Source organism: Ahaetulla prasina, chromosome 16 (assembly GCF_028640845.1).
Source record: "Ahaetulla prasina isolate Xishuangbanna chromosome 16, ASM2864084v1, whole genome shotgun sequence".
Taxonomy (NCBI): domain Eukaryota; kingdom Metazoa; phylum Chordata; class Lepidosauria; order Squamata; family Colubridae; genus Ahaetulla; species Ahaetulla prasina.
The window spans coordinates 4002884-4014383 of record NC_080554.1 but is presented as its reverse complement, the minus strand read 5'-3'; the positions used below and the strand labels follow the sequence as shown (position 1 = coordinate 4014383).

At 46.4% G+C, this 11500-nt stretch overlaps 1 protein-coding gene across 1 annotated transcript; it reads left to right on the top strand.

Moving 5' to 3' along the window:
• Positions 1-795: 795 nt before the first annotated feature.
• On the top strand, positions 796-9672 carry ZMYND19 (zinc finger MYND-type containing 19). Its single transcript, XM_058159485.1, has 6 exons — positions 796-1001; positions 3187-3246; positions 4053-4159; positions 4374-4514; positions 6762-6942; positions 8804-9672. The coding sequence occupies exons 1-6, from the start codon at positions 951-953 to the stop codon at positions 8945-8947; spliced, it is 684 nt and encodes a 227-aa protein (XP_058015468.1). The 5' UTR covers positions 796-950; the 3' UTR covers positions 8948-9672.
• Positions 9673-11500: the final 1828 nt, after the last annotated feature.

Below are 11500 nucleotides of genomic sequence, written 5' to 3'. Positions count from 1 at the left end.
CTTTCGTAATCCCCCTTTTGTGACCTGTCTCAGCTGGGTTCAACAAGCAAAGTCAATCTGGATTCGCTTAACGACCGCAGCGATTTGCTTTACGACCGCAGCGATTCGTTGAACAACCAGGTCAAAAAAAAGTTGCTCGCTGCCGCCGCCACTCCTTGAACAACCTCCTTTTTTGCTTTGCCACGGGAAAGGTCACCCATTTGGAAGCGCGAATATGTGGACGGCCAGGAATAAAATTCAAAATTGGGTTTATGACACATTTGCATGGATGTATATAGAATATGTGACAGACATATTTAATATTATTTTTTTATTATAAATTTTTATAATATCGTATCTGTGCATGCCCGCACACACCTTGGCTCTCACACACTCACACACGTGTGCGAATATTAAATTGGACCACACACACACATATATATCCCAAGAGAGGGGACGTCCCCTTTAAAAGGCGGGGACCCACCGCCGCGCGCATGCGTCGGCCGGGCCTCCGCGGGAAGTCTAATAACCCGGCGAAGGAGGGAGAAGAAGCCGCCTGGGTGGGGCGGGGAGGAGAGACAGGCGGTGAGGTCATCAGCCGCGGCCGCACGGGTCACGTGTCGCGCCGTCGCGCGGGAGGCCGGGCGGGCCCCTCCCCTCCGGGCGGGTCGCGGGGCCGATGACGCATGTGGCGCGGCTCGCGAGCTGATTGGCCGGCGGCCGGGCCGAAGGGGGACGGCGGGCGCGGCGGGGCGTGCGGCCCCGCCCCCTCGCCCGCCCCTCCTCCTCCTCCTCCTCCTTCTCTCGCTCCGGGTGTGCGCGAGGCGGCGGCGGCGGCGGCGGCGCGTGGCCTCGTCGGCGTCTCCGTCCAGCGCGGCCTCCCCTCCTCCTCCTTTCCTCCTCCTTTCTTCTCCCCTCTTTTCCCCCCCCCTCCCCCCCTCTTTCCTCCTCTCCTCGCCCAGGCCGGGGCCATGACCGACTTCAAGCTGGGCATCGTGAGGCTCGGCCGTGTGGCGGGCAAGGTGCGGGCCGACCCCTCCCTCCATCCCCCCCTTCATCCCTCCCCCCCCCAGTCCTTTACGGGCCTGAGGGGGCCCCCCTGCGCGCGTGGCGCGCGTCCCTGACGTCACACCGGGCCCCCTCTGTGACGTCACCGCCCACCTCGTGGGGAGGGAGGGAGTTCCTCGCACCCTCCCCTTCTTTCTTGGGTGGGGGCGATCTGCTCCCTCTATAGAGGGAGAAGAAGAATGGGGGGGGGTCTCCCTATATAGCCAGGCGCCTTGTAAGTGAGACTCCAACTCCCATCACTCCCTCCCTCCCTCCTGGGGAGTCAGGATATGGGAGGGTTGGGGATCATGGGAAGCAGGGTGGGACAGCATCCTATGCCTGGCCTGGAGACGCTGCCCCCCGAAAGGAGCTTTCTTCCTCCGTTCCTCTTCGTGGTTTCCTCATTAAAGAGGGGTTTTATATGCCCCCCCCTCCAAAAAAAAAAAAGATGGGGTGCCTTTGGGCTCCTTGGGAGAAAGGGTGACATCCTGGGGCCAACGTCTACCAAAGGGTTGTGGGGTCTCTTGGGAAGGATTGCATGGGGAGGGTCTTCTAGACCAGAGGTCTCCAACCTTGGCAACTTTAAGCCTGGAGGACTTCAACTCCCAGAATCCCCCAGCCAGCAAAGCAAAGCTGGCTGGGGAATTCTGGGAGTTGAAGTCCGCCAGGCTTAAAAGTTGCCAAGGTTGAAGACCCCTGTTCTAGGGTTTAATTGGGATGTTTGCTGGAGGGGGGGGCGGCTGGGAGGAGGCGCGGTTAGAGCTTTTGATGCTGGGGAGTGTGTGTATGTGTGGGGGGGTTGCCTGCTCTTTAGGGTCCCCCAGACGGGGTTGCGATAGGCATCTCCAATTGGGAGAAGACCTTTCTGGTGCTGCAGTTGGATGAGCACCGAGGGTCATCGTGTGTTTCAAATGTGTTGTGTGTCCGGGATCGTCTCTCTACGAACTGTTGATCTAGTTCCCACGCAAGCACTGTTTTTGTTTATTTTGTTCTCCTATTTTGCTTTGTTGAAATTTCCTTTTCTTTTCTTCCTTTTTTGTTTTGTTTTGTTGTATGTGTGTGGTTGGGAACATCCTAGAGTAGCCCCGTAGCGAGATAGGCGGCAAATGTAATCATCATATCTGCCTATCTCGGGTCCTTAGAAAGGACTCGATAGGTAGACCAAAAAAAAGTGCCAGATTCAGTCTGAACATCTGGCTGATTGTGCCCCGAACCACCGCAACAACGATAATAACTGTTACGTTTTTACCAGTCCCAGACAGTGAATCGAATTGAATATTAAATATTTAATAATAATGATGATGATGTAGTACTTGGTTGATACCTAGGACGCTGGCAGCAACCCGTATCAACCATTAGCACCAGTCAGTGGTATTTGTGATGTAGTTTTGAATGTTCAGTTGACTGAGTTTCATGTTTAATGAATAAAGTTAATAATAATAATAATATATTATACTTGGTTAATACCTAGGACGCTGGCAGCAACCCGTATCAACCATTAGCACCAGTGATCCATTTTTGGATGTTCAGTTGACTGAGTTTCATGTTTAATGAATAAAGTAAATAATAATAATAATAGCAGCAGCCAGGATGGCCGCAAAGATATGCTCCGGTATATTTGATGCCATGCTTTGCATTAAGCATAGGGAAAAATTGCGTAGAGAAGGAGGGATTAACTAATATATTTTTTCATATAGCCAAGAAACTGTGTGGGTAATCTTATCTCAGAAAAGAGCAGTCTTTGAAGAGATTTTTTTCATGACAGCCTGTAGCTTCTGGCTAAAAAAGAAAGAACACACTTGATAGGTTTTGTTCCCTGCACTTGCTTCTCGAAGACCGAGAGGAGATCTCCATATCCTCAGAATGTATGGCTGGAAATGCTGCTTCAAGAAATAGATCTTGCTGCATCTAGCAGATTTCAATTTGTGGAGGATCTAATTGGGTATAGAGACTCCCCCCCCCCCAAAGTTTCTTTTTTGAAACACATTTCTGGTGGTTTGCTCACTGAAACGTTAGAAGAAGTTTATTAGATTTGTGTGCGTTATTGTTTTCCTTTGTCTACCACAATTGTTTTGAATTGTTTTAAGTCCCTGTTAATTTACCGCAACATCTTCTTGCAGAATATTTCATTTTGATTTGTTGTTGTTTTTTAAATTGCAGACAAAATACACCCTGATAGATGAGCAAGACATTCCTCTCGTAGAGAGCTACTCTTTCGAGGTAAGAATACAGTGTGTTAATTCCCCCCCCCTTTTTTTTTCTTAGTCAATCTGACCAGTTGGATGACCTTCCCTCTTCCTCAGCCTCATATCTGAAGCACTTTGAGATCTCTGATTTCAGTTCCAATATTCTAAGCTTTTGTGCTCGGGCCGTTGTTGATGTTTAGTGGTTTTGACACTACGATGAGAACCGGAGGGTTTCTGTGCCACCTGTGTTTTTAAAGAAAATGTTGATTACATTTGTGATGTGGCCTTGAGTTGCGGCCACCTGCCTTCCATGGTGCTTTCAAAGACAATCCACACCGATTGGTCTCCATAGGCTCTTTATTATTATTATTATTTTTTAAAGGCTTTCGTTAACTCTTAACTTTTAATTTCAATTAAAAATTGTATTCACTGACGGTGCAGCAGAGTTTTACAATGTTAATACCGTGTTTCCCGGAAAACAAGACCCTGTTTTATATTTTTTTGAACCTCGAAATAAGTGCTTGGCCTTATTTTTAGGGCGGTTTTATTATTTTGGGGCACATGGAGCAAGACGGGGCTCCTCTTACCCTCTTACCTGATTGCCAGCTCTGTTTCCCTAACCCTAACCGGAAGAAACGGCGGGGACCAGCTGCGCACGCTTTTAAATATTTTCGGAGAGGGCTTATTTTTGTGGGAGGGTTTATTTTCGAGGAAGGGCTTATTATCCGGGGAGATCTGTATTATTGGCGATCTTGGAAAGTCGATGGCCGTTCAGAGGCTTCGGGCGGAAAAAACCCCCACAACAATTAACCGGAGAATGGGTACTTCTTTTCTCTCCAGGCTCGGATGGAAGTCGACGCTGATGGAAACGGTGCTAGAATCTTTGCTTTTGCGTTTGACAAGAATCGAGGGAGGGGATTCGGGCGTCTGCTGCATGAGTTGCTGTGGTGAGTGTCATCGTGCGAAGGAAACCCGGCGACAGGCTTCCAAAGGGAAGTGTGCCCAAGAGAGGGGGCTGCTTAATGAAGCTCGTGCGGGTTATACGTTCGGAGGGATAGAATCGAGATCATGCAAAGTATTAATGCCTGCTCTGTAGAGACCCTTGTTGAGGCTCAACCTACCCACCCACCCCAAACTGTAGGCTCTGTTCTTCCTTTGCAGGGAGAGACATCGGGGAGGCATTGCCCCAGGATTCCAGGTGGTGCATTTGAATGCGGTGACCGTGGATAACCGTTTGGACAACCTACGATTGGTGCCGTGGGGCTGGAGACCCAAAGCTGAAGAAATCTCTAGCAAGCAAAGGTAAAATTCTCTCTAAAGAAATGCAGAGAGAAGAGGAGGAAACAGAGTGTGAAGTTTAAGAGTGCCAAGTATTTCATTTCATTTCCCTTCCCTTCCTTTATCCTTTCCCTACCATTCTTTTCCTTCCCTTCCCTCTTTTCTTCCCTTCTCCCTTCCCTAGTTTTCCTTCCCTTCCCTAGCTTCCTGTCCCTTCCCTCTTTCATTCCATTCTCCCTTCCCTAGTTTTCGTTCTCTTCCTGTCCCTTCCCTCTTTGCTGTCTTAAGTCACTTATATCTGGAGAAAAGTAAACCTGTCCTGAGGATCTCAGCTTTCAGTAGGAAGAGGGGCCTCTGTGGCTCAGGCTGCTAATGCAGTCTGTTATTAACAGCAGCTGCCTGCAATTACTGCAGGTTCTAGTCCCACCAGGCCCAAGGTTGACTCAGCCTTCCATCCTTTATAAGGTAGGTAAAATGAGGACCCAGATTGTTGGGGGCAATAAGTTGACTTTGTATATAAATATACAAATAGAATGAAGACTATTGCTAACATAGTGTAAGCCGCCCTGAGTCTTCAGAGAAGGGCGGGATATAAATGCAAATTAAAAAAAAATAAAAAAATTCCCTTCTCTATCAGTAACTCCTATAAATGGTGTTTTAAAAGTGCAGGGGGGAAAAGTGCAATTAAAGAGACAATGGCATTTCAAAAGGAGTCTTTTGAAGTGAGCCAGGTCAGGAAATGGATACAATGAGGACTCAGGCTGGTTTATTGTGGTAGGATATAATAACAGAACTTTGAAAAGCCTGCCACAGTGTCTCTCTGGCTTGCCATATACCAAACTGACTCAAGAGACTCAAACCTTCCTGTGCATTGCTGTACTAAGCAGCTTCTCTTCCATTGGTGGCTCTTTCAATCCTTCATCAAGGTTATTCCCACATTACAGAAGTAGAGAGCATCAGTTTTCTGTGTTTTTTGCCCAGGCACAACGTGCAATCAAAGTCTTTTTTTGTCTTTCTTCAGCGCAGTGAGCTTAATCAAGAGGGCCACGAGATAAAATCATCTTCGGGAATTCAATCCTATTTTTTAATTGTTGATTCTTTTGCATATTTTATGGGTTTTTTTTTTATTAAAAAAGCTGGTATCGGTTGCAGTAAACTCTGTGGACGGAGTGGCAAAGGGATGGGAATTAAATCGGAAGCATTTTCAATGGCTGGAATAAATTTTTGGAATTGTGTGGAAGTTTTTAGAATCATAGAGACGTGTTCTTCAATAATAGTTCAAAATAATGAGAGAAGTGCACGCTCGCAGAGATGGGCTTTAAGTTGTCTTGCGGTTTTGAATCAAATATTTTGCTCCTTAGAATATTTGTAACTCGGGGTTGAAACGGGGGGCTCTTGGTGTTCTCTGAGCTTGGCTGGGACCCTACATTTTGCTCCTTATTTAAAAGCAAAACCCTGACAGAAAGATAAACGTGATCATTACAAATATAACTATCAGAAAACCTGATTATTTCGTCCGTTGCTTTTCAGTCTGAGTCCTTTTTAAAAAAAGAAAAGAACAAATTTTCCTGGTTGCGTGGATATAAATGAGTGGGGGAAAGGGTACAAGGCTGTTGAGACTCTAGAAAGAGTGCAGAGAAGAGCAACAAAGATGATTAGGGGACTGGAGGCTAAAACATATGAAGAATGGCTGCAGGAACTCGGTATGTCTAGTTTAATGAAAAGAAGGACTAGGGGAGACATGATAGCAGTCTTCCAATATCTTAGAGGTTGCCACAAAGAAGAGGGGGTCAAGCTATTCTCCAAAGCACCTGAGGGCAGGACAAGAAGCAATGGGTGGAAACTGATCAAGGAAAGAAGCAATTTAGAACTAAGGAGAAATTTCCTGGCAGTTAGAACAATTAATAAGTGGAACGACTTGCCTGTAGAAGTTGTGAATGCTCCAACACTGGAAGTTTTTTAAGAAAATGTTGGATAACCATTTGTCTGAAGTGGTGTAGGTTTTCCTGCCTGGGCAGGGGGTTGGATTAGAAGGACCTCCAAGGTCCCTTCCAACTCTGTTGTTATTATTATTATTATCATAGAAATAAAGATTAATAGAATGCCATTTGGGACAGTGAAATAGAATTGCTGGATGAATCTCTTAAAAGAGTTGGTTGCCCCTTTATCTAAATCCTCAGCACTTTGGGACTGTGTGAAAGGATGAGTTTTGTTATCTCATCCTGCAGAAGAAATACCTATCTAATTTTGTTGTTGTTGTTGTTCTTGAAGGGAACAAAGCTTATACTGGCTGGCGATACAACAGCTTCCCACTGATCCCATCGAGGAGCAGTTCCCGGTGTTGAATGTCACACGCTACTACAACGCTAACGGAGACGTGGTGGAAGAAGAGGAGAGTTCGTGCACGTACTATGAATGTCACTACCCTCCCTGCACAATGATTGAGAAACAGGTAACTTGCCAAGCCAGATACAGGGTGATCTCCTAGTGATTGGCCCGAAATCACCCAGGCGTTTTTAATGCCTGAGCTGGGACTAGAATTCACCATCACCTGGTGAATTCAGGCAGCTTTCATGTAGATGTTGAGACTCTGGAAAGAGTGCAGAGAAGAGCAACAAAGTTGATGAGGGGACTGGAGGCTAAAACATACGAAGAACAGCTGCAGGAATTGGGTCTGTCTAGTATAATGAAAAGAAGGACTAGAGGAGACATGATAGCAGTCTTCCAATATTTGAGGGGCTGTCACAAAGAAGAGGGAGTCAAGCTGTTCTCCAAACCACTGAAGGCAGGACAAGACCAGTGGTGGGATTCAAATAATTTAACAACCGGGTTCTCTGCCCTAATGATTTCTTCCAATAACCAGTTTTACCAAATTGCTCAGAAAGTTAACCACCGGTTCTCCCGAAGTGGTGCGAACCGGCTGAATCCCACCACTGGACAAGACGCACCTAGAAGTAATAAGAAATTTCCTGATAGAGCAATAAACCAGTGGAACAACTTGCCTCTAGAAGTCGTGGGTGCTCCCAACACTTTTAAGAAGTGATTGGACAACCACTTGTCTGAAATGGTGCAGGGTTTCCTGCCTGAGCAGAAGGTTAGACTAGAAGACCTCCAAGGTCCCTTCCAACTCTGTTATTCGTGTCTGAAATGGAGCTAGAACTCCCGATCTCCCGGTGATCGATCCAGAGTCACCCAGCCGGCTTTCATACCTAAGGCAGGACTTGAACTCACGGTCTCCAGCTTTCTAGCCTGGTGCCTTCAACCGTAGACCACACTCAAGTAAATGAACTAGGTGTTCAGGGTTCCAAGTAATGGACCCAATGCAGTCAAAACTCCGAGGCCAAGGTGCTCCTCCAAGTCCAACTTTATGTAGCATATCATATTGGCACATCTGGTGATAATGACCCGATTCTGAAGTCCTGAGATTTTCCCCACCCAAATTAAAAATTAAAATTCTTCTCCCCCCCTTTTGGTCCATCGCATGGCCCAACCAGGTCACAGGCTTCAGTCCACGCCCAGTCCCCCAGCACCTAGTGGGAACGTCCTTGGTTGCCAGAAGAAAGAATTTTATTTTGGCTACAAGTCCCCAGCTATCTCCATTCCCCCCCATCCTATTCCCACAGCTCCAACCGGCCTCGCTCCAAAACGGCTTCAGGGTCGACACTAGGCCAAACCTGTTGCCTCTTATAAGCCAACCTAAGTTGTGGGTGCCTGGCCTGGAAGCCATCTTTTGCATTGGGCCTTCAGACCTGCCACGTTTACTACTTGTGGGAAACTAAGCGGGGGGATTGTATGGAGCTGGGGAGATATGTAGTCATAATAACATTCCTTTCTCAGAGAGTCAAGGACATCCTGCCCTGGACCTGGAGAGGTGTGACTGGGAGGCCTCTCCAGTTGGGATGGTGCATTGATTGGGAGATGTGATGGACATGCGGATGCAGGGGGAAGGGACTTGGACTTTCCTTTGGGTGGGGAAAACCTGGAAGCTTTCAGATTGGGGTTTTCCCAGATGTGCCAATAATAAAATGGAACTTCGAGCCTCGGAGTCTTCTTTCGTTGGGAGTGTTCTTTGGGACACTGACAGTGGGACTGTCTGGCAAATTTTGGTAGAAACCAAAGTGGACCGTATCAAATTGCCAAGCAAAACTCATATCCGGAAGCTAACCCACCCCATGGCTTCACCTGCGTTTCCAGTTCATGCTCCAGCTTCTTGGGCTCGGTTGCATTGAGGTTTGGGTTTCTTTCTCTTAAGAGTCCCGGAAGCGTTGACTGATTTCTTTTTTCTTCTTCTTCTTCTTGCTCCTCCCTCCCAGTTACGTGAGTTTAACATCTGTGGCCGATGCCAGGTTGCGCGGTACTGTGGTTCGCAGTGCCAGCAGAAAGACTGGCCCGCTCACAAGAAACACTGTCGGGAGAAGAAGCGACCCGTCCAGCAAGAACTGGGACCAGAGCGATGACCGGCTGGCCGAAAACCTTCGCCGTAAAAGGGCCCCTTCCCTCCCGGAGGGCAAAGGGCGGGAAGGCGCCCGCTTTGCACAGACTGCTCACTTGAAGCCAGAGGCACTGACAACAAGGAGAAAAAAAAGAAAGAAAGAAAGAAAAAGACAGAAAAGACGAGACACACACACACACAAAAGACCCATCTGCCAATCTGCTGCGATGCTTGAGTGAAAGGGAACTGGCCTTTTTTCCCTCTTAGTGTTAAAAGAAACCTCAAGCAGGAAAAAACAGAGAGAGAGAAAGAGAGAGAGAGAGAGAGAGAGAGAGACTACTGTAGAAGCTCTCCTAGTTAGAAAGCTTCTTGTTATTTATATGTTAATATGTTTGTAAAGTTGTGTACAGGTTCCTGTTTCGTTTCCGTGGGGGGTGGGGAGGGAGGGAGGGAGGGGTTGGGGTTTTTTTTTGGTTTTTGTTTGTTATTTTTTGTTATTTTTTTCCCCTGTGGGAGGAGAGGGTTAGCAGTGTTCTTTATCTAGGACTCATTTACTGTAATGTTTCGGGTGAGAACACATCGTTGGTTGAACAAAATAACTGTCTTGTAGCGAAAGCTTTTTTTTGCTCCCTGGGACATTTAAAAAAAAAAAAAAAAAGACCCCCGGGGATCTAGCACAGACATCAGCAGTTATAATCTGAACAACTCTGCATGGAAGTTGTGTTTTCAAGTAAAAAGGATTGGAATGGATCGCTGACTTTTTTTTTTTTTTAAATACTTTTTAAGGACTTGCTTTTCTCCTTATGTGGTCTGTTTCTTGGCTGTAAAACAAAAAAAAACAAAGCACCTAATTTCCCCACAATATGAAATTGAAACTGATTTGAGACTTGATCAGCTTCTGCTAATAATTGTGCAGGTAGTCCTTGATTAATGACCACAATTGAACCGCAAGGTAATCACAAAGAAGGGGGAGTCGAGCTATTTATTTATTTATTTATTTATTTTGTCACAACAATATATGTAGGTATCATACAAAAAGATTATATAGTATATAAACACATATAGAATAGAATAGAATAGAATAGAATAGAATTTTTATTGGCCAAGTGTGATTGGACACACAAGGAATTTGTCTTGGTGCAGATGCTCTCAGTGTACATAAAAGAAAAGATACGTTCATCAAGGTACAACATTTACAACACAATTGATGGTCAATATATCAATATAAATCATAAGGATTGCCAGCAACAAGTTATAGTCATACAGTCATAAGTGGAAAGAGATTGGTGATGGGAACTATGAGAAGATTAATAGTAGTGCAGATTCAGTAAATAGTTTGACAGTGTTGATGGAATTATTTATTTAGCAGAGTGATGGCCTTCGGGAAAAAACTGTTCTTGTGTCTAGTTGTTCTGGTGTGCAGTGCTCTATAGCGTCGTTTTGAGGGTAGGAGTTGAAACAGTTTATGTCCAGGATGCGAGGGATCTGTAAATATTTTCACGGCCCTCTTCTTGATTCGTGCAGTATACAGGTCCTCAATGGAAGGCAGGTTGGTAGCAATTATTTTTTCTGCAGTTCTAATGATCCTCTGAAGTCTGTGTTTTTCTTGTTGGGTTGCAGAACCGAACCAGACAGTTATAGAGGTGCAAATGACAGACTCAGTAATTCCTCTGTAGAACTGAATCAGCAGCTCCTTGGGTATATGAGTAAATATAGGAATTCTCCAAAGCCCCTGAAGGCAGGACAAGAAGCAACGGATGGAAACTTAATTTAAGGAGAGAAGCAACCTAGAACTAAGGAGAACTTCCCTGACAGTGAGAACAATTAATCCATGGAATAATTTGCTTCCAGATGTTGTAAATGCTCCCAACCCTGGAGGTTTTTAAGAAGAGATTGGATGACCATTTGTCTGAAGTGGTGTAGACTTTCCTGCCTGAGCAGGGGGTTGGACTAGAAGACCTCCGAGGTCCCTTCCAACTCTTTGTCATTCCATTGCTAAGCAAGACAATTGTTAAGGGAATTTTGCCCCATTTTACGACCTTTCTCGCCACCGTCCTTAAGTGAATCTGGCTTCCCCATTGACTTTGCTTGTCAGAAGGTCGCCAGAGGGGCACTGGCCGTCGTAAACATGAGTTGCCAAGCGTCTGAATTCTGCTTGGGGATGCGGCAGCGGTTGCCAGGGTGAAAAACGTTCGCAACGTCGCTGTTTTTTTCCCCAGTCCCGTTACGACTTTGGGCGGTCACTAAACGAACTGTTGCCAGTCGAGGGCTACCTGTGCTTCTCCAGCCACAAGAGAGCACAGGATAACCCTTCCTTAGATGAAGCAGCTCTCAAATATTCCCATTTTGAGGGTTTGAAAGAGATTGGAATAGATGCGTCATGCAGTGAGTGGATTCTACTTAACGTTTAAGTACCGGTTGGCAACGGGAGCACGCATGTGCGCTCACACAGATCATCCATGATGATGTCCGGGCGGGTGGCCGGAGCCTCCCACCGCTTTTACTACCACAAGAACCGGACCGAACTGGGAGCAGGGTTCCCCCCACCCTCCCCGCTTGTCTTGTGGATTGAGAGTTG